Source organism: Pleurodeles waltl, chromosome 12 (assembly GCF_031143425.1).
Source record: "Pleurodeles waltl isolate 20211129_DDA chromosome 12, aPleWal1.hap1.20221129, whole genome shotgun sequence".
In the NCBI taxonomy this organism is placed as follows: domain Eukaryota; kingdom Metazoa; phylum Chordata; class Amphibia; order Caudata; family Salamandridae; genus Pleurodeles; species Pleurodeles waltl.
The window spans coordinates 641,191,351-641,215,200 of record NC_090451.1 but is presented as its reverse complement, the minus strand read 5'-3'; the positions used below and the strand labels follow the sequence as shown (position 1 = coordinate 641,215,200).

At 46.9% G+C, this 23,850-nt stretch overlaps 1 protein-coding gene across 1 annotated transcript in view; it reads left to right on the top strand.

The window, feature by feature from the left end:
* Window positions 1-23,850, top strand: part of NPR1 (natriuretic peptide receptor 1) — an 806,130-nt gene that overhangs the window by 390,673 nt on the left and 391,607 nt on the right. The window contains exon 7 of the mRNA XM_069218195.1: window positions 8,542-8,626. Coding sequence (XP_069074296.1) covers window positions 8,542-8,626 — 85 coding nt within the window. The remainder of the gene's footprint in view (window positions 1-8,541; window positions 8,627-23,850) is intronic.

Genomic DNA, 23,850 nt, shown 5'->3' with positions numbered 1-23,850 from the left:
CGCCGACGACACCCAGCTCATCCTCTCCCTCACCAAAGACCCACACACCGCCAAAGCCAACCTCCACGAGGGAATGAAGTCCATCGCCGAATGGATGAGAAATAGCCGCCTGAAGTTGAACTCCGACAAGACGGAGGTCCTCATCCTCGGACACACCCCCTCGGCCTGGGACGACTCCTGGTGGCCCACCGCGCTGGGCCCCCCTCCAACGCCAGCCAACCACGCACGCAACCTGGGTTTCGTCCTCGACTCCGCCCTCACCATGTCCAAGCAGGTCAACGCAGTTTCCTCCTCCTGCTACAACACCCTCTGCATGCTCCGTAGAATCTACAAATGGATCCCGACGGAAACCAGAAAAACTGTGACCCAGGCACTCGTCAGCAGTAGACTAGACTACGGCAACGCACTCTACTCAGGCATCCCAGCAAAAGACATCCGACGCCTCCAACGCATCCAAAACGCCTCCGCCCGACTGGTCCTCGACATACCCCGCTGATGCCACATCTCCCACCACCTGAAAGACCTCCACTGGCTCCCCGTGGACAAGAGGATCGCCTTCAAGCTCCTCACCCACGCTCACAAGGCACTCCACAACGCCGGACCAGCCTACCTGAACAACAGACTCAACTTCTACGTCCCCTCCCGCCAACTCCGCTCCGCCAACCTCTCCCTCCCCATCGTCCCCCCCTTCCAACGCAAGACCTCCGGCAGAAGATCCTTCTCCTATCTCGCCGCCAAGACCTGGAACGCCCTCCCGACCCCCCCTGCGGCAGACCCAGGACCTTCTCACCTTCAGGAGACTCCTCAAGACCTGGCTCTTCGACCAGTAGCAGCTTGAAACCCTAACGGGTACGTAGCGCTCTATACATTTTTTGATTGATTGATTGATTGTGTGTTCATTTGTGTGAGTTCTTTTCGAATTAATGTTTGGTGCGTGCGTGCGTGCATGTTTGAATGTTGATGAGTGTTGTTAATGGATGTGGGTGCGTGTGAAAGTGTGCTTCCAGTCCACCCCCCTCCCTACTAAAACTGCTGGCGCCACTGGTTGCCATTACCTCTGCTTGCAGAGTAAGAGAGCTCCAAGCTCTGTCATCTAAACTACCTTTTCTGGCAGTACATCCTGACAAAGTGGTACTCCACACTAGGGCTTCTTTTCTTCCTAAAGTGGTAACATCCTTCCATGTAGGTCAATTCATCACCTTGCCTACTTTTTACCCACCCCTACATCCCTCACATGAGAAGGAGAGACTTGACCGCCTGGACCCAAAAAGAGCATTGGTGTTCTACCTTGATCATACTAAAGACTTCCGGGTGGACAATCAACTCTTTGTGGGATATTTGGGGGTGAAGAAAGGGAAGGCGGTGCACAAGAGAACCATTTCACAATGGGTCCTCCTATGCATCAAAATGTGCGAAGCTTTGGCAAAGAAGCAACCCCCTGAGGGTTTGTGTGCTCACTCAACTAGAGCAACTGCAGCTATCGCAGCATTAGCACGAGATGTTCCAGTCCTGGATATCTGTCAGGCAGCTACGAGGGCATCTCTGCACACGTTCACCAAGCACTATTGCCTGAAGAGTCATGTCCGTAGGGAAAGCTACTTTGGTTGTTCGGTCCTACAGGATTTCCTGGTCTGATCTTGGTTTGCAGCCCACCTCCAGGGATGGTATTGTTCAGGTATCTATTCAAAAGGTAAGGAATCTATAACTAGAAGTCTCTATCAGATGTACAAGTTACTTACCTTTGTAAATGATAGATCTGGTAGAGACATATTCTAGTTGCAAATTCCTTACCGTCCTGCTCATCCTCCCCGCTCTGCGAACTGATTTCTAGGGTAGGAACTTTCCTTAAAGGGCTCTGATTTTGGTGCACCACTATCGGTGTCCTTCATGGCTCCGCACTTCTGGTGTGGAAAATTGTGAAAAGAAACTGATGTCAGCACGCCGGGGTGGTGCCTATATACGACTGTAACGTCATCCGAGCTAGCACAATGCCACCGACGCCTGCGGAGTTGACTGACACCACTTGACGGCATCGAAAAAAAAAGTCTCCAGATCCAGTCTGACGACTGGGGTAATTCAAAAGGTAAGGAATCTGCAACTAGAATATGTCTCTACCAGATATATTGTTACCGAAGGTAAGTAACTTGTGCTACATGTTATATTGGGGTAGTTACATAGAAAAAATTGGGCACCGATTACAATTAAAATGTTAATGGTTTGATTCGTACTGATTTCTTCCCCAAAATTAGTGTGGCCCAGATGTGACACTTTTTACTCTAAATTACCATTTCTTGCATTTAATAGTCAAACCATAATTCTTAAAGTCCCCAAAACGTCTGTAAACTGATATGTCATCCTTAAAGAAAATAAAATTTTCACCTCAACCCACACTCCTTTCATTATCCGTAAAAAGCGTGCCAAAGAGAATCACCCAAAAGGCATCCTTACTTTCCTCCATCCATCGATGCCTAACCCAGTGCAGAAGCCACTTGGAGGCCTGTCTCCTACATTACCTGCAGCACTTTTATTCTATCCAACTCTTCTTGAAATGGCTCCAACATCAAATTTGGCACCTCACTAATCTTAAGAACATCGGCTTATCTCTATTCTTTAAAATGATCATGTGTTCAATACTACAGAGCAAGCTCAACTTTTCATCAAATGCTTTCCGAAATCTGCACACAATGTCTACATTTTCACCCAATCTGGAGATCAGCACAGCTTGTTCTGAGGCTCTAAGATTCAACATAATACCAGGATATAGCAGGTAGGTACCCACGTCTTCGGAGGGCAGACCAGGGGGGTTTTGTATGGCACCGGGGAGGACACAAGTCAGCACAAAAAGTACACCCTCAGCGGCACGGGCGGCCGGGTGCAGAGTGCAGACAGGCGTCGGGTTTTCAATAGGTTTCAATGGGAGACCCAGGGGTCTCTTCAGCGAAGCAGGCAGGCAAGGGGGGGCTCCTCAGGGTAGCCACCACCTGGGCAAGGGAGAGGGCCACCTGGGGGTCACTTCTGCACTGGAGGTCGGATCCTTCAGGTCCTGGGGGCTGCGGGTGCAGTGTCTTTACCAGGCGTTGGGTTCTTAGAAGCAGGCAGTCGCGGTCAGGGGGAGCCTCTGGATTCCCTCTGCAGGCGTCGCTGGAGGGGTACAGGGGGGGGTCAACTCTGGCTACTCAAGGGGTCGCAGTCGCCGGGAGTCCTCCCTGTAGTGTTGTTTCTCCGCAGGTCGAGCCGGGGGCGTCGGGTGCAGAGTGCAAAGTCTCACGCTTCCGGCAGGAAACGTAGAGTCCTTTTAAAGTTGTTTCTTTGTTGCAAAGTTGTTTCTTCTTTGGAGCAGAGCCGCTGTCCTCAGGAGTTCTTGGTCCTTTTAGAAGCAGGGTAGTCCTCTGAGGCTTCAGAGGTCGCTGGACCCTGGGGAGCGCGTTGCTGGTGCAGTATTTCTTGAAGTGGGGAGACAGGCCGGTAGGGCTGAGGCCAAAGCAGTTGGTGTATCCATCTTCTCTGCAGGGCTTTCAGGTCAGCAGTCCTTCTTCGTCCTCAGGTTGCAGGAATCTCTCTTGCTAGGTTCTGGGAGCCCCTAAGTACTCAATTTAGGAGTGTGTTTAGGTCTGGGGTGTTAGTAGCCAATGGCTACTAGCCCTGAGGGTGGCTACACCCTCTTTGTGCCTCCTCCCTGAGGGGAGGGAGGCACATCCCTAATCCCATTGGGGGAATCCTCCATCTGCAAGATGGAGGATTTCTAAAAGTCAGAGTCACCTCAGCTCAGGACACCTTAGGGGCTGTCCTGACTGGCCAGTGACTAACAATCTTATCTTGCATTCCCCTTACAATCTTTCCCGGGTTTGGCCATCAGTCAAGGTGTATGGATACCCCCAGCCTGCTAACACTGAAGCTATGCTCCTCTCAATCTCAGCATCACGTTAAGGCTAGGTTATGTTTTCATCTTCATTTTATTAATTTTCCACCTCACTCACCCACCTTTTGCGCGTATTCCACTTTTGGATTGTTCCAACTCTTTCATGCTTTTGCATCATGGCCCTTCTTTCTACCCGCCTCACATGAAGATTTCCTGCCTACACCGCCACAGCAGTATCACCTTGTTTTATTTTTCCTGTCTCCTTTTTATTTCTCTAATCTCTTCTTATCATCGGTTTTATTACATTCATTGACCCTGACAATTTTTAACCACAGCATTCCTTTATCTCATCTATTTCACCCAGTATTTAATATATTCCAGATCTTCTACAATAGTGATGGCCTCTTCGAAATTAAACGTTTTAGGAAAGTAGTTTTTCTGGCACTCCAGGATTATTAGTGTAGTGCAAAAGTTGATTTAGGGATTAGTGAATCTGTTAAATGACAAAATTTGCAAGTGCAAGCCAAATTCCTTAGGCTGGCTACGTAGTAAAACTTTCATTCACCACTTTGTTATGCATGCCAAAATACCCCTCAAGCATACTGACCGACTTTTCACAGATGCTTCTTGGTTCTCAGTTCCCATTATTACTCAGTGGTGTTTCCTTAATACTTTCACCGATATTGTTTTCCTTGATGCCTAAGTTGTGAAGCAATACATCTTGCTTCCTGGCTGGAGTTTTTTTTTTTTTTTGCTTTCAATGACGACCAAATGTCAATCAGACGTTTCCACTGCTTCTAGGGCAAAAGTTGTTCCCCTACCTTTGAGGAAAAATTGAGGTATTTGGAACATATTGTGTGCCAATTTTCCTCCATATTCTCTGTTCTCAAAAGAAGTTGTCTGCACGCCTTTGATTGAAATATACATTTGTAGTTCGGCTTTCAATTGTGAGGTCTTTCTCAGCTGTTCCACTTTCTTCAAACAGCAGCCGTGAGCCACTTTCATAAAGGAAACAATAAATCCACAGGGTACAGGTTGCCCCGGGCTAAGAGGACCACATTTATGAAGGACCTTAGTACACTGATTGGACACACATCAAAACACAGTAGGTTAAGTCACTTTCTCAGCTCGTGTCACATGGTCATGTACCCACCGGTTTGGTCCCGTGGTGGCTGATTCTAGTCTTCTGTCACTTGACCTCTGGACTGTTATGTGAGTGCTACTCCCAGTTTATCTCCTATCAGGTATCCATTTGCCGACTCTATTTGCTGTGTTTGTGCTCACACTGGGTTCGGTGCACTAATGTAAAATGATGGCTTTTGGTAAAACCCGGAGACATACATTACCCGAGTATGTGGGCTATAGGTTTCTTTAAGATCCTCTGCTTCAGTCTCTCTTTGCTGTCTGGTTGATACATCAGGGGGCTTTGGTTGTTGGGTCTAGAGTTGCCTTTCTCCAGCTCAGGCTCCACTTGTTGCCACGTGTGGTGTTCTTGTACCATCTGCTCCCGCAGAACAAACAGTCTTAAGTTCTTGGTGAAGTTTTATTAGACCAGAACAGTTATCTTTCCACAAGTAACATCTAGCAACCACCAACCCGTTAATCCCAGCAATGCACGCATTCCCCAAAGGAAGCAGGCAGAGACTCATTGCACTCAAGCTGGAGATGGCTATTCAGGAGATGGAAAGAGATTTGGATCGTTTCCGGCCTGGTTGGAATGTGACCCGAAACCCTCCAGGCGGAAGGACATATCATCGGCCACGAGGCTCCCGTGGAACCGGGCTGCGGCCTCGACCAAAGGGGTTATCATTTGTATCGTACACTGAGAACATTCATTGGCAGCCAGCGGTGGACTCGTTCTGCCCCTTGGGACCTCCAGTCACGAGAGCTGCAGTCCGGCGCTCAGCTGATGTCGAGGGCTCCCCTTGTTTCTTTGTTCCCGTTGGTACATTCCTGCCCGAGGAGGCTGCCAGTTTGTTCCCAGAGCTGACCTCCGGAGATGTATCTGCCGTCGGCGCTTGGCCCGAGGCCAGTGCTAACATGCTTCAGCCAGCACATATTGACCTTCCATCTGGAGGAAGAACTCCCTGCTGACTTGGCGCCTTTCTCCATGTAATTGGCAAATCAAGACATCAGAACAAGTTGTCAAATGCAGCGGGGGGGAGGGGATGTTCCTCTCCTTCACGCCACTCCCCGTCTGATGCCCTTAAGTGGGGGAAAACATTGCAATTTTAAATTGTGGTCTCCTGAGGTAGAAACAGCTGGACTTCTCTTGCCTTTGGGTGAGACTTAAAAGTTTTCAGTCCGTGCCTGGCCGTTTGGATGATGTTTCGTCGAACCCAGGAAGGCACGAAAACTGAATGTCGGCGGCAGGCCGGAGAAGGAGTCAATCGTGCCATGGGGCTTCACATTTAACACACGTTTTCCATTCCATCCGACACTTTAGGATTATCAACTACTCTGGACATCGCCCATAGTGCCTTGCTGGTTTGGAAGCTTTGCCCCAAGACTTGCAGAAATACTTGAAAGAATGCAGGGTTCCTTCTGCTCACTCATGTGCCACGTAGTTGTGTTTGCAGTTTTGTTGAAGGGTCATTATGGGAAATAAGGCCTGGATGTTGGGAACATAGGAACCAGGAACGAGCAAAAGAGAAATAACACACTAGAGTACCACACACCCGAAGGCTAGAAAATCTACCAACGCAACAAGGACCTCTGAACACCAGTCACCATGATTGACCACAACCCATAAACCAAGATCCGTCCCTCCTGTATTAGAACCGCTTGTAAAAGCACTTCAGAATTCTAACTCACTGTACCACGCATAGTGACAAGATTAATAAAACATCCACCCTTGACCAGAGGTTGATCCGATACAATCTCTTTTCAGACAAACAGTGGCGAATATGAGTTTGTTGGAGGATTACAAAACAGCACCCAAACTCTGAACTGGCACCCACACAACCTACTACCACTCAACATGCACTTTGGTTAGGTAGGATGATCACAAGACACCCACCTCTATCCAAACCACCTGTCAACATCAGCTGTGATTTGGGAAGGGACTCCAAACACATGCTGGATGAATGTCATATGCAGAACAGAGTTTCTGCACATAGTGCCAAAAGATCAAGCAATTGCTCAAAGTTCTGCAATTCCAATACCCACCAAAAACATAACCCAACATAACAATTGCGTACTCCTGTATTACATTTATATTGTGCTTCATATCTCTTTATGAGGCTCTGATAGTTACCATGCTGTACCATAGGGGTCATGAATATTTGTAGGAGTATTGGTTTGCCATGTGGCCTTTGTAGGAAGTATAGTGCTCTTCTTTTGTTTTAGGTGACAACGTTGAGCTGTATAATGATGAGAAGAAATGTAAGTGATAGAGTACATGCAGCTTACATTAATTGATTGGAGAGACTCATTGAGCAGGTCACCATAGAATAAACCCATAGGGAGCAGCCCATGGCTTCTACTCACTACTCATATTCACAGTAGATGGCTCGGTGGACTAATGCATACACTCAAGGGTCTGTGTTTGAACTGAATGAGTATCTTTGAGTTGGGTAGTAATAATCTTCTGTTGTTTATTGTCCCAGAGGGATGAGCATATACATTACAAAAAAGATGTGATATAATTCCCTGGGGGGACGAGTGAGTGACCCTCAGGCATGTTCTGCATACAGTTAGCCAAATTAAGGTCCAGATGTTCAAATGCATCTTCTGGTTTGCAAATCCTACAATACAGTAAATCACTAGGTTTGCAACAAAAAATCTGTTTTTCAAACATACTAAACCATTTTAGCAATTCAGTAACCTGTTACCAAATCTCTAACTGGGTTTAGGAAACACAGAAATCACTGTCGGAAGGGGTGTGTTTAGGGTGTCCCTTCCAAATGGCAATTCCTTATAGTACATATTAATGTTTTGAGACCGAAATTCCGTTGCAAAACATTAATATTTTACTGGCTACTGAGAGGTACTGGTAATCTTTGCACAAACAGGAAGGAGTCCCCTAGGAACCCCTCTTCCTTTGTGACTGGTCGAAACACATGTTATTTGGAGTATTTGGAGTAGGATTACTGAATACACTCTAAAATAGTTTTCAAAACTTTTCTTAGATTCTTTTTTTTTTTTAACATACCTTTTCCTTTAAAGAAACGGGCTGCATAAAAAAAAAATTGAGTGATGTATTTAAAAGCAATAACAGACATGGTGGTGTGCTGTTCTCAGCAGGCCACATACTTGTGATGGCAGAAAATCATAGTGGGTAGCAATTTGTGACCCACCTCATTAATATCTGATAGGTCAAATTGCAACTACCTGGAATTCATTAATTTGTGAACTGACCTATTAGTACATAATTAGGTTTACAAAATACTATAGCAGTTGCAAAAAGTTGGTGTGCAAATTACGACCACTTTTGGAGAAATCTATCGTAGTACAGCTGGTCCTAAATGTTTCAATAGCTTATCCGGAAGGGATGGAGAGTGAACCCCATATGTGTCAGGTGAAATGCAGCTATGGGAAATGTTTAGTGTGACAGAGAGTTGCTCAGATCTGTTTATCCATTGGGTGTGCTATAATGCTTTGTTACAGACTGCTTGTCATTAGAAGGGGGACTCTGTTGCTGGTGCCTGCTGCACACTTATCTCCTGCCTTGTGTCTTGCAGTCAGCCTTACTGTTTTGGAGATCATGTCCATCGTGGTCAGCCTCTTTCTTCTGGGAATCATCATCTCCTCTGTCTTTGTGTACAGGTATGTACTCCTCTTCTCGGATCTCTGCTAAGTGGTCAGTGTTTATTTCTTCATACAGTGCTGGGTTTTAGACATGTTTTAAGTGCTTCACTTCACTTACAATACTGCACTGAGCCTCAGTTTGGTGGTAAACGGAGTCACCTGGAGCTAAAATGATTTGTCCAGGTTTACCCAATGCACTGAAATGGGGAAACCCAGTTGGAATTAGAACTTGACAATCCTCATTCCACAAATCACAATTTAACCACAAGACCCTACGTACTTTTACTCCAGTGTGGTTCAAAACATTCATGTAAGAGGTGTGGATGAGTGTGAAATACACACTTGGACTGGGTAAGCTTTCTCATGCATGGACTTGGGAAAATTGAGCGCTCTGTATTCTGGGACCGGATTCGCCCTGCATTGAAGGCACATGTGTAGGAAGCTGGCTCTGCATATACTATATCAAAATGAGATATAGTGTGCACAGAGTCCAGGGGTTCCCCAGAGGCTTAACAGAGGGTAAGGAAGATAATACTAATGCTCTCTTTTGTGGTAATGTGATAGAGCAGTTAGGCTTATCAGAGGGTAATGTAAAGCATTTGTTGTACACACACAGAAAATAGAAGAAGCACACACTCAATGACTGAACTCCAGACCAGTGGTTTTTAGATAGCAAAAATATATTTTCTTAATTTATTTTTAGAACTACAAGATTCAAGTAGCAGGTAAGTACCTTAACCCCTTAGCTGCTGCCCCCCCTACCCCCCCAACCACACACACACACCAGTGCTGAGCCCTTTTTTTTGGCTATTTGGGGTAGTTCGTGCTTAGGCCTTCATAACCGTTTGTCCACATAAGCTATCCAGGACAAATGTGCATCCTTTTTTTCCAACATCCTATGGATTGTAAAGTTACCCGGAGTTTGTGGGTTCCCCTGGAAGAGACCAAGAAATTAGCCAAAGTACAGCAACAATTTTGCTTTTTTTCAGAACAATGGGGAAAAGGGCTGCAGAAGAAAGCATGTGTTTTTTTCCTGAAAATTGCATCAACAAAGGGTTTGCTGTGCTAAAATCTCCATCTTCCCAGCTTTCAGGAACAAGCAGACTTGAATCAGAAAACCACATTTTCAACACAATTTAGGCATTTTACTGGGGCATACCCCGTTTTTACTATTTTTTGTGTGTTCAGCCTCCTTCCAGTTAGTGACAGAAATAGATGTGAAACCAATGCTGTATCCTGGACAGCTAAACATTTCTGAAAAGTAGACACAATTCTGAGTTCAGCAAGGGGTTATTTGTGTAGATCCTTCAAGGTTTTCCTACAGAAAGTAACAGCTAAAATAAAAAAATATTGAAATTGAGGTTTCTGTCCACATTTTCTTCTATAACTTTTTCCAGCTATGGCAGATTTTTTAAAGCAATATACCGTTACATCTGTTGGACTCTTCTGGTTGCACAGATATTTGGGGCTTGTAGGTTCATCAAGAAGCCTAGGTACCCAGAGCCAATAAATAAGCTGCATCTTGCAATGGGTTTTCCTTGTATACCGGGTATATAGCAATTCATTTGGTGAAATATAAAGAGTGAAAAATAGGTATGAAGGAAACCTTTGTATTTCCAAAATTGGCACAAGATAAGGTGTTGAGAAGCATGTGAATTACAGGACATTTCTCAAATAGACGTCTTTTTTACACACTGTTTTACATTTGGAAGGAAAAAGGGTAGAGAAAGACAAGGGGCTATAACACCTGTTCTTCTATTCTGTGTTTCCCCAAGTCTCCTGATAAAATGGTACCTCACTTGTGTGGGTAGGCCTAGTGCCTGTGACAGGAAATTCCCCAATGCACAACGTGGACACATCACATTTTCCCAAAGAAAACTGACGTGTTTTTTGCAAAGTGCCTAGCTGTGGTCTTTGGCCTCTAGCTCAGCCGTCACCTAGGGAAACCTGGTAAACCTATACATTTCTGAAAACTAGACATCTGTGGGAATTCAGAATGGGATGACTTGTGGGGCTCTCACCAAGTTCTGTTACCCAGACTTGTTTGCAAACCTCAAAAACTGGCAAAAAAAACACTTTTCCTCACATTTCGGTGATGGAAAGTTCTGGAATCAGAGAGGAACCACAAATTTCCTTCCACCCACCTTCCCCCAAGTCTCCCGTTAAAAATGATACCTCACTTGTGTGCGTAGGCCTAGTGCCCGTGTCAGGAATGGATCATACAACGGTCAATGTTAGCCCTTACATGAGGGCAACTGTTGCCCCTGGGGTGATCCATTCCTGACGCAGGCACTAGGTTGCAGGCAGTGAAGTGGGGTAGCGTTTTTATCAGGACAGGTGGGAAACACTAGGTGGTCGGAATTTTGTGGATCCCAGCATATTCCTGCAGTTTGTGTGACAGAAATGCTAGAAAAAATTGAGTTTTTATTCACCATTTCACATTTGCAGGGTATTCTGGGTAAAAACAAATTTGGGGATTCCACACAAGCCACACCTCTCTGGACTCCCCCGGGTGTCTAGTTTCCAGAAATGTCTGGGTTTGGTAAGTTTCCCTATATGTCTGCCGAGCCCGGGACCAAAAAGCAGGTGTCTGCCTTACAAAATCAGGTTGTTTTGTGATAGATAATTTTGATGTCTCCACAGTACGATTTGGGTGGTGGAATTTGGGGCTGAACTAAATTGGGGATCTCCCAAGAGAGCACTCTCTGTGTGCTTGCCATCACATGCACCTGCTCTCTGGGTGGGCTAACCCACTTTTGCCCGGCTGCACAGACTGTGCTTGCTAAGAGACAGCAGGACTGTCCTCATCACCTCCCTCAGAATCACTGGAAGAGGAGTTGTCGGAAAAATCACTCCCAGAGTCTGCACCATTGTCGTATCCCCCCGATGCTGTCTCAGTATCTGATCCTACGTCAGAGCTGTCCTCTACAGGGAGTGCAGAATTATTAGGCAAATGAGTATTTTGACCACATCATCCTCTTTATGCATGTTGTCTTACTCCAAGCTGTATAGGCGCGAAAGCCTACTACCAATTAAGCATATTAGGTGATGTGCATCTCTGTAATGAGAAGGGGTGTGGTCTAATGACATCAACACCCTATATCAGGTGTGCATAATTATTAGGCAACTTCCTTTCCTTTGGCAAAATGGGTCAAAAGAATGACTTGACAGGCTCAGAAAAGTCAAAAATAGTGAGATATCTTGCAGAGGGATGCAGCACTCTTAAAATTGCAAAGCTTCTGAAGCGTGATCATCGAACAATCAAGCGTTTCATTCAAAATAGTCAACAGGGTCGCAAGAAGCGTGTGGAAAAACCAAGGCGCAAAATAACTGCCCATGAACTGAGAAAAGTCAAGCGTGCAGCTGCCACGATGCCACTTGCCACCAGTTTGGCCATATTTCAGAGCTGCAACATCACTGGAGTGCCCAAAAGCACAAGGTGTGCAATACTCAGAGACATGGCCAAGGTAAGAAAGGCTGAAAGACGACCACCACTGACCAAGACACACAAGCTGAAACGTCAAGACTGGGCCAAGAAATATCTCAAGACTGATTTTTCTAAGGTTTTATGGACTGATGAAATGAGAGTGAGTCTTGATGGGCCAGATGGATGGGCCCGTGGCTGGATTGGTAAAGGGCAGAGAGCTCCAGTCCGACTCAGACGCCAGCAAGGTGGAGGTGGAGTACTGGTTTGGGCTGGTATCATCAAAGATGAGCTTGTGGGGCCTTTTCGGGTTGAGGATGGAGTCAAGTTCAACTCCCAGTCCTACTGCCAGTTCCTGGAAGACACCTTCTTCAAGCAGTGGTACAGGAAGAAGTCTGCATCCTTCAAGAAAAACATGGTTTTCATGCAGGACAATGCTCCATCACACGCGTCCAAGTACTCCACAGCGTGGCTGGCAAGAAAGGGTATAAAAGAAGGAAATCTAATGACATGGCCTCCTTGTTCACCTGATCTGAACCCCATTGAGAACCTGTGGTCCATCATCAAATGTGAGATTTACAAGGAGGGAAAAAAGTACACCTCTCTGAACAGTGTCTGGGAGGCTGTGGTTGCTGCTGCACGCAATGTTGATGGTGAACAGATCAAAACACTGACAGAATCCATGGATGGCAGGCTTTTGAGTGTCCTTGCAAAGAAAGGTGGCTATATTGGTCACTGATTTGTTTTTGTTTTGTTTTTGAATGTCAGAAATGTATATTTGTGAATGTTGAGATGTTATATTGGTTTCACTGGTAATAATAAATAATTGAAATGGGTATATATTTTTTTTTGTTAAGTTGCCTAATAATTATGCACAGTAATAGTCACCTGCACACACAGATATCCCCCTAACATAGCTAAAACTAAAAACAAACTAAAAACTACTTCCAAAAATATTCAGCTTTGATATTAATGAGTTTTTTGGGTTCATTGAGAACATGGTTGTTGTTCAATAATAAAATTAATCCTCAAAAATACAACTTGCCTAATAATTCTGCACTCCCTGTATAACTCGAGTTAGGGCTTGAGCAGCAATCATTCAACGAGACGCGATCTCTGCTACTGTCTGAGGTCTTGCTCTAAAACACTAATCTACTTAGACAGTCACAAAATTGCTGGTGGGTGTGTGTGATGACTGCAACCGTAAAAGTCAGTCACCTTACCTTCTCTCGTAGGGGATTTCCATGTATAGTCATAAGCGTACAATAATGCCCCACCCACCTGCGGGGACCCCGGAGCTCTTTTTCCAATATCACTTCTTAAGTGTCCCTGTTCGCCTCCCTTCAGTAAGGCCTGTCAAGACACTTAAGAATATTCCCATGCAGCCTATAGGAAGGGCTACAGTGTTCAAGCTCCTGCATTCAGATTGTCCTGGAAGTAAAAATATTAAATGTTTGTCAAATAAAAGCCATTTTCCAGACCAGCTACTTCCCAAAAACGTATTATATTTCACAAAACCCCTATAAAGGAGTGCAGAACAGTGTAGTCCATAGGCTGCCATTAGAAATGAAGAAAAGGGATACTGTGCCTTTAAGAACAGCCAGTCCTCCAGTATCCCATCATGCCTAGAGAGAGGCTGTTAACTTAGTTCTTTTTTCCAGCACCTGCTGACAGGACCCTGGAGCATTGAACTCGACCTTTTTTAGTTTTTTCCTTCAAAATTTCAGAGAAAAGTTCGGAAAAAAGGCTTCATTCTACGTCTTTTGTCTTTCTCTACTACATTTTGAAGTTTTCTGACAGAACTTTAAGACTTTTTTCAACAAAATGCCTTCCTTGTTTGACAAGTGCCCTAAATGTGGCAGAAAAAAGGCTAAAACAGACCCTCATGAGCTCTGTATTATTTGTCTACCCTCATCTCACATTCCTGCCTCCTGCAGCATCTGCAAGATGTTCTCCAGGCGCACGTTGCGTGACAGAGAGAAAATTCGCCTTCAAGGGAGAGCAGAGAGAAGAAGACAAGGAACCAGTGGGACCTCTGAGCGAGGGGAAGGTCAGTCTTCCACCAGGGCTCATACCTCAACCTCCAGGGGTCGTGGGAGGTCTGAGAGGCGCTCGTCAGGGCAAAGACGACATTGGTCCCGGACGACGTCGAGAAGGACGACGTCGAGAGGTGGTACGGCGCCGACATGTTCGCCTTCAAAGTCCGGTTCGACGTCATTCTGAAGCCACCAGTCAGCGTCGAGGCATAGTGCGACGTCGAAGACCCCGAGACGCACGACATCAAGGAGCAGATCGGCGTCGTCGGGGTTGACGTAGACATGGCTCGTCGCCACACACAGCGTCTACATCGAGACGGAGAGGGAGATCGACGTCAAGGACTCCGTTGACGTTGAGGGGTCACAAGAGGCGGAGAATTTATTCCTCATCGGAGCGCTCTTCCTCGGTAGTGCTGCTGGCTTCCTCTCCTTCTTCTCGTCCGTCTCCGCCTCGGTCCCCTCCTCCAGAGCTTCCGGCAATGCCGCCTCAGCCAACTGGCCAGGAGGCGCCGCAACCAACGCCACTCCAGGCACCTCAAGATCCGGTTAGTGTACCGTCTAGACCGCGCTGTTCATCGCGCCATCGTTCACGCCATGAACGGGACTCCTCCAGATCAAGATCACACCGCCGATCGAGGCGTAGATCAAGTTCAAGGGAGCGTGACAGAGACTCTTGGTCCTCCACCAGAGACTATTCACCTACGTTGTCGGACTCTCCTCCTCTTCGGTCCTCTCCGGTGGATGATATTAATACATTTCATGAGGTTCTAGACCGAGGGGCGTTGAAACTAAGTATACCGATGGCTGCTCCTACGCCATCCACATCGGTCATTTTTGAGACGCTTCAACAGCGGTCAGCGGCCAGGCCATTGCTATCTCTAGTGCTGGGCCTCCTGGGGCCCGCTATGGAGGTCTTCCTCACACCGGCAGTGACAGACCTGCACCGTCCAGGCTGCAAAAGAAATATCGCCCTCCGGAGCAAGATCCGCTCTTCTTGCTTCTGATCCGCCACCGGACTCAGTCGTTATTTTGGCGGCACGCAAGGCCCACGCAACTTCTCCATCCTCCACTTCTCCTCCAGATAAGGAGAGTAGGTGTCTGGACTCGACAGGTCGTAAGGTCTGTGGCTCGGCAGCGTCCACGATGAAAATGGCGAGCGCCACAGCCCTTTTGGGCAGGTACGATCGCTCCCTGTGGGACTCCATCTTGCAGTTTGCAGATCATCTCCCAAGAGACCACAGAGAGGACTTTTTAGAAGTTGCCAAGGAGGGCGCTATGGTTTCCAACCAAATAATAAGCGCAGCAGCAGATGCTTCGCTGCTTTCAGCACATTCGTACTGCCATGGTGTAACGCTCAGGAGCCACTCATGGCTGCGACTCACGTTGTTAAAACCAGATACGAAGCAAAGACTTTTAAATCTGCCATTTTCAGGATCCATGTTATTCGGATCGCACACAGACGACGAAATGGCACAAATGAAATCTGAGGTGGACACATTAAAGGCAGTAGGATTGGACAAGCCTAAAGAACAACGCAGGTCCTTCCGTCCTTTTCATCGCCGCTACACCACGCAGAGGGTTCAAGCCCCTCAATGGGCCTCTACGAGGCCTCACCAGCAGTACCAGCGGCTCTACCAGCAACAGCGTAAGGCGCAGAGGGGACGATCAGCCCATCAGTCCACTCAGAGCACCCGACAGCCCACCACCTCAAAGCCCTGAGGATTTCCTCCCCCCAACTTCGTTATCCACTATGGTGGGGGGAAGTGTCACCAATTGCCTGGTAGAGTGGCAAAAGATTACAACAGACGCTTGGGTCTTAGACATTGTGCAGAATGGATATTGTCTCAGATTTTCTTGACCACCTCCGGCCATCCCGCCAAAGCAGACGACTGCAAACCTCGATCTCCTAAAGGCGGAAGTTTCCATCCTCCTCGAAAAGAGAGCAGTGGAATCGGTTCCCCTCAACCAACAGGGGAAGGGTGTCTACTCAAAATACTTTCTCATCCAAAAAAAGGACAAAAACGAAGTCAGACCTATTTTAGACCTCAAAACGGCCAACAAAAGGATCCGAAAAGAGAAGTTCAGGATGCTATCCTTACACCAGATATATCCTCAGATTCGGCAAGGAGATTGGCTTTGCTCAGTGGATCTACATGATGCGTATTTCCACATCCCCATTGCAAAGAAACATCTGAAGTTCCTGAGGTTTTTGGTAGGTCAAGATCACTTCCAGTACACGGTCCTGCCATTCGGTCTCAAGTCTGTGCCCAGGACCTTTTCCAAGTGCATGGCAGTGGTGGCAGCTCACCTCTGGAGGAAACGGATCTTCATCTACCCGTATCTCGACGACTGGTTGATCAAAGCATCCACGTATGCAGAAGCAAAACGGCATTTACAACTGACCTGCGACCTTCTGTACCGGTTAGGTCTTCATATCAACTTTCAAAAGTCAACGATAGTACCAGTCCAGAGGCTACATTACTTAGGAGCTACCATAGACACACTGCAGGCAAAAGTGTGTCCTTCGGCGGAACGACGCTTATCTATTCTCCGGAAGTGTCGGAATCTCCAGACAACGAGTCTCCCAACAGTCTCCTCATTCCTCGGATCCATTGCATCCTGCATATACCTGACACCCAATGCTCGCCTCCACATGCGTCCACTTCAGGAATGCCTGGAGGACCAGTGGGATCAGTGCTCGGGGAGCTGGGAAGATCGCATTCACCTCTCCACTCATGCACTCAGATCTCTAACCTGGTGGTGCTGTCCATCCAACATCCTAAAGGGGATGCCATTCCAGGCGCAGCCTCCGACGCAGACTATTGTGACAGATGCCTCTCTCCTCGATTGGGGAGCTCATATGGATCACCTGCAAATTCAGGGCCGATGGACACAGAAGGAATCGTTATACCACATCAATCTTCTAGAGCTACGAGCGGTACACATAGCTCTCAAGGCGTTCCTACCCTCAATCACGGCAGACAACTTGCTGGTGCAGACGGACAATACCACCACTATGTTCTATCTGAACAAACAAGGGGGCACCAGATCCAGAATCCTGTCTCAGGAGTCCCAGACAATTTGGCACTGGCTCCTTGCCAGAAAATTGAACATAGTGGCTACCCATCTGCCAGGGGTTCAGAACAGTCAAGCGGATGCCCTCAGCAGAGTTCTGAAAGACGTTACTCAAGACATTTTCCATTTGTGGGGCACACCTTCTATCGATCTATTCGCCACAGAAGAAAACAGGAAATGCCGCCACTTCGCCGCCAGATTTTACCACCCGCAGTCGAAGGGCAATGCTCTGTGGATAGACTGGTCCAACAAATTTCTGTACGCTTTTCCATCGATTCCGCTGATCCCAGCAGTCCTCCTCAAACTGTCAATGACATCAGCCACAATGATCCTCATTGCACCGGAGTGGCCGAGGCAGTGGTGGTTCCCGGGTCTTCTTCAGAAATCACTCCAGCCACATCTCAGGCTACCCTGCAGGCCGGACCTCCTGACGAAGTTCAGCGGACAATTGAGGCATCCCATTCTCTCATCTTTGAATTTGGCGGCATGGCTCCTGAGCTAGTCCAGTATGGTCATCTCAACCTGCCACAGGATTGTATCTTAAAGGAGGCGAAGAGGCTATCTATGCGTTCAGCGTATTCCTTTAAGTGGAAACGATTCTGCATTTGGTGTTCCTCTAGAGGGATAGATCCTACATCTTGCAAAGAAGATGTTATTCTGCCTTACTTGTTGCATCTAGCACGATCGGGCCTCCAGTTTCCCTCCATTAAAGTGCATTTAGCATCATTAACTGCTTATAGAAAGACTCCTTCACAGACCTCTTTCTTCAGAATCCCAGTGATTAAATATTTTCTAGAAGGGTTAAAGAAGGTCTTTCCCCCAATTAGACGCCCCTCACCACCATGGGAACTTAATGTGGTCCTTTCACGTTTAATGCAGGCCACATTTGAACCCATACACAAGGCATCCCTCCAACACCTCACTTGGAAGACAGCCTTTCTGGTAGCGATCACTTCAGCATGAAGGTCCGCGAAATCCAGGCCCTCTGTGCTCATGAACCTTACACAATATTTCATTCTTCCAAAGTAGTCTTACGGACATGTCCGAAATTTCTACCTAAGGTCATATCCGACTCCCACATTAACCAGTCGATTGCCTTGCCCACGTTCTTTCCAAACCCTTCCACTCCTGCTGAGAGGACTCTCCATTCCCTAGATGTTAAGAGAGTATTGAAATTTTATCTAGATAAGACCACTCCTGAACGGAGAACTACACAACTGTTTGTTAATTACGGACCTGTACGAACTGGCTTAGCCACCTCCAAACAATCAATAGCGAGATGGATAGTCTCTTGTATTTTATTGTGTTATCAACTAGCTAAGAAAACCTTACAGGGTAGGCCTAGAGCCCATTCCACTAGAGGAAAAGCAGCTACCACTGCTCTATTGCGCAATGTTCCTTTAGCAGACATTTGTAAAGCTGCGACTTGGAAATCAGTTTACACATTTACTAAACATTATTGTTTAGATTCGGATGCTAGAGCAGATGCTCGAGTAGGCCAGGCTTCGCTTAGAAACCTTTTTGCTTGAGTACATATGAATGGTTTACTCTAACTACTCCTCCGCTGGTTGGGGGGATGGGCTTGGTATTCTATTCTACGCTTATGACTATACATGGAAATCCCCTACGAGAGAAGGTATAGTTTCTTACCTGTAACTCCAGTTCTCTCGTAGGGGTATTTCCATGATAGTCATAAGCAACCCTCCCTCCTCCCCGGGGGAGCAGTTAGATGTCTTGATACGTTTATTCTGATTGTCAGCCAGTAACTACCTGCAAAAAGAACTGAGTTAACAGCCTCTCTCTAGCCATGATGGGATACTGGAGGACTGGCTGTTCTTAAAGGCACAGTATCCCTTTTCTTCATTTCTAATGGCAGCCTATGGACTACACTGTTCTGCACTCCTTTATAGGGGTTTTGTGAAATAAAAGGAGTTTTTGGTAAGTAGCTGGTCTGGAAAATGGGTTTTATTGGACAAACATTTAATATTTTTACTTCCAAGACAATCTGAATGCAGGAGCTTGAACACTGTAGCCCTTCCTATAGGCTGCATGGGAATATTCTTAAGTGTCTTGACAGGCCTTACTGAAGGGAGGCGAACAGGGACACTTAAGAAGTGATATTGGAAAAAGTGCTCCGGGGTCCCCGCAGGCGGGCGGGGAATTATTCTACGCTTATGACTATCATGGAAATACCCCTACGAGAGAACTGGAGTTACAGGTAAGAAACTGTACCTTCGCTTCTGCTCTCAATCAGCACGTTCTGTCAAGACACTAAAAGAAAACACAAAAAAGACACACTATTACTTCACCTTGTCACATACCAGTCGTCACAGTCTTTAGCGCCTCTGGACCCCAGTCCAACAATCATTATTGGTGCTCTCACTCCCATGACCTCCTCCTCGGATTCCCTCACTACTACCCGGCAAAAGTGTGCTTCATCTCTCCATAGTCCCCCTCGCACATATATTTCATTTGTATTATAGCGCAGGTAATGACTGGCTTTACTAATCCACTCCGCTATTTACATAAAATACAGATTTGATCTTTGCAGTAGGCATATAAACCTTCTGCTCTACTTTATGGTATCAAAACTGCCACTAGACAAAAGTCAGATCCTGTTGTTGCAGAAACATAATCACAAGTTACTTAACTTTTTTATTGCTGCCGAAAAGCTACAGTTGAAACACGTTAGTTGAAGTGTGTGCATTGCTTTGAAGGCGCAAGCTGCAACTGCAGGAGAACTGGTGGCGAATATTTATATATATATAGATCACTTTTACATGTGGGTGTGGTTTTCCTGGGGGCCGATTGCAGCCCCCAGGGAAACCGCACATGCACTGACAAAAGTGATCTCTCTCTGTCTAAATAGCTGTACTGTTTCCTGAAACCATACAACTATTAAAAAATAAATTGCCCCCACTGGGGGTTGCCATGCTCACTGGCGATCCCCTGTCAATTTCATTTTTACAAAAAAAAAAAAAATTATATATATATATTTATTTTTTAGGTGGTTATTTTTAAAATATGTGCCCCTGTTTGGGGGGGGGGGGAGGTGGGGGAATCCCTGGTGTCTAGTGGGGTTTCCTGGCCCTGGATCGCAGCTTTTGCTGTGATCCGGGGCAAGGAATCTGTTTCAGGAAGGCCTCGTTTGAAAGGGGAGACACTCCCCTTTCAAACAAGGCCTTCCCGAATGGTGGGGAGGCCCCTTTGGGCCCTTTTTCCCCACTGGAGCAGGAAGTGGCCTTACCTCCGCTTCCTGCTCCGGTGGGGAAAACAGATTGTGACGTCAGCGCGCCATGTGCTGTGCTGAAGTCACAAAGGGACGGGTGGGGTGCAGGGGAGACACGGATGCTCTTACGTGTATCCCATGGGTATTTAAATTTAAAAAATCCTCTTTAACCCCTTTCCTGGTGTCGGCCACTGGTCATCACCCGTACCAGGGAGGTAGTGTGGCCGAGTCCTGCACTTATGAGGTTAAAAGATTCGTATTTCGCACAGGTATCAAGAGTACTTTGTTTGAAATCGGTAAGTAATACAGTTTTTGAAATATTGGCAATTATCCGCTTTAAAAATGGACACACTGCAATTTTCAGAAACAGTTCCTGGGGGGAAGAAAAGTTAGCTCGGTTTACAGGTAAGTACAACATTTACAGTTTCAGTCTCTGGGTTTTAGGAAGTCCACTGGGTGGGGTTCAAGTTAACCCCAAATACCCACCACCAGCAACACTGGGCCAGCTGGGTGCAGAGGTCAAAGATGAGCAATTTTAACTTGGGCTCCTATTGAGACATGGGGTACTCGGAATCAAGCCTGCATGCAGGTAAGTACCTGCAGCTTGGAGGGCAGACCAGGGGAGATTGAAAGCACCCTGGAGAGGCCACAAGTAGGCACCAAACCCACACCCTCAGTGGCACAGGGGGGGCCGGGTGCAGGGTGCAGGGTGCAAACAGGACATCGGGCTTCAAATGCTTGTCTATGAGGTAACCCCGGGGGTCACTCAGAGGCTGCAGACGAGGTCCAGGGGGTGTCTAGGGCACACCACTGGTCAGACAGGGAGGAGGGCCGCCTGCTGAACGTCGCTGCGCTGGGTGTCGGTTTCTCCAAGGCCTGGGGGCTGCGGGCTGCAGTGTGTCTTAAGGCGTCCGATATCTTCTTCCTAAGCTTCGCAGTCAGGGGGATCTTTGGGATTCCCTCAGCAGACATTGTCGTGGAGAGGTCAACCCAGGGTGGGCATTTGCTCGCAATCACCTGGGGACCCTCTCTTGCTGGGTGGACCTCCTGGACACAGGCCGTGGACGTCGGGTACACAGGAGTCAGGACTTGTGCATCCGGAGTGAGGTGAAAGTCCTTGGTTGTTGATTTTTCTTGGACAGGACCGCTGTCCTTTTGGGTGCAGGGCAGTTCTCTGGAGTTGGGCAGAAGTTGCTGGTCCCACTGGACGCGTCACTGTTCTTTTGCAGGTTCTTTAAAGCAGGAGACAGGCCGGTAGGGCTGGGGCCAAAGCTGTTGTCGTCTTCCTTCTTCTCTGCTGGGGTTTTCAGGGTGCTAAGCAGTCCTTTTTCTTCTTGTCAGGTCAGGTGAGTTGGGTTCAGGGAAGCCCTTAAATACTAGATGTAGGGGTGTTACAGGAGTCAGAGGGCAGTAGCCAATAGCTACTGTCCCTGAGGCTGGCTACACTCTCCTTGTGTCCACTCCATTTGGGGAGGGGGGCATATTCCTATCCCTATTGATCCCTGTCTTCCAAACCAAGATGGAGGTTCCTGCAGGGAGGGGGTCACTTCAGCTCTGGACACCTAAGGGGTGGTCCCAGCAGAAGTGGTCACTCCTTGTTTTTCCTAAGTTTCCTGCCGAACTTGCTGCCAAAAGTGGGGCTTTGTCCGTGGGACGGGCATCTCCACTAGCTGGAGTGCCCTGGGGCACTGTAACATAAGGTCTGAGCCTTTGAGGCTCACTGCCAGGTGTTACAGTTCCTGCAGGGGGAGGTGGGAAGCACCTACACCCAGAGCAGGCTTTGTTTCTGGCCTCAGAGAATACAAAGGCCCTCACCCCATGGGGGCAGAAACTTGTCTGTTAGTGGCAGGCTGGCACAGACCAGTCTGCCCTATACTACAGGGTTGGGTAAAATACAGGGGGCATCTCTAAGATGCCCTCTGTGTGCATTTTTTAAATAATTGCACACTGACCTCAGTGGGGATTTATTGTGCTGAGAAGTATGATACCAAACTTCCCAGTATTCAGTGAAGCTATTATGAAACTGTGGAGTTTGTAATGACAAACTCCCAGACCATATACTTAATAATATGGCCACACTGCACTTACAATGTCTAAGAATGGACTTAGACACTGTAGGGGCATATTGCTCATGCAGCAATGTCCTAACCTGAGGTATAATGCGCCCTGCCTTAGGGCTGTAAGGCCTGCTAGAGAGGTGACTTACGTATACCACAGGCAGTGTTTTGTGGGCATGGCACCCTAAGGAGGATGCCATGTCGACTTTGCCTTTTTCTCCCCACCAACACACACAATCTGCAATGGCAGTGTGCATGTGTTTGGTGAGGGGTCCCTTAGGGTGGCACAACACATGCTGCAGCCCTTAGGGACCCTCCCTGGTCACCGAGCCCTTGGTACCACTGGTACCTTTTACAAGGGACTTATCTGTGTGCCAAAGGTGTTCCATTTGAGTAAACAATGGTACATTTTTAGGGAAAGAACACTGGTGCTGGGGCCTGGTTAGCAGGATCCCAGCACACTCTCAGTCAAGTCAGCATTACTATCAGGCAAAATGTATGTGTGTTTTTGGGGGGGGGGGGGGTAACTGCAACAAGTGCCAGTTTCTTACAGCATGGTTGTCTATAGTTCAGTTTACTTGTACAAAATGCCCCCTTCCATCATGAATCATAGTTGAAGCTTTTTCCAGAAAATATTGTTTAGTCGTGTTTCTGATTGAAAGACATCAACATAGTTCAACTTATTACATTACTCTGATGCATAGTGTGAGTCATATATATTGAGTGTGTCGCCATATATTGTTACATTGATGTACATATCTCAAGAAACATTTAATAGAATCAAAGTGTAATAAACACAGTTTAAAGTGTCCAAACTCCCTCACTGTCAAAAGATGTCTGCACAAATGAAGCACGCAGATGTGGAACATCTTAACTTAACTAAACTTTGTCATTTAACATTGTGCTTGTAGCTTCATTGGTACTGGGATATAGCATTGACCCTCACTATGAAAACTGAAATCTTCAGTCTATGAATTCAGTTTCCATCACTGCGTGTCCTTCTGCATTTATTTGGATGACACTCCCAGTATAACAAAATGTAAAGTTTGGAGTCTGTACTTGGACACAATTCACCAAATTGCAGTGTAAAGCTCTGCCCTAGAAATTAATTAGGCCCATCGGAGAAACTGCATGTGGCTATAGTAGAAATTATTGAATTGAGTGGCATTATGTCAAACACCTAGATCAGAATGATCCAACATTGGCCCAGTACAGTCAAAAAGCCAGATTTTCATAATATCCACATCCATTTACATTCAGTGTAACATATCAACATAGCCAATGGCTGTCCTGATAATCTGCTATGAATCCACCCCTTACGGACCTATGCTAGACACCCAGGAAGTAGTAGAGAAAATATTGTTTCAGGAAGTTCCTGAAGCAATACTTCTTCCATAGAACCTGACCAAACCCACCTGCCC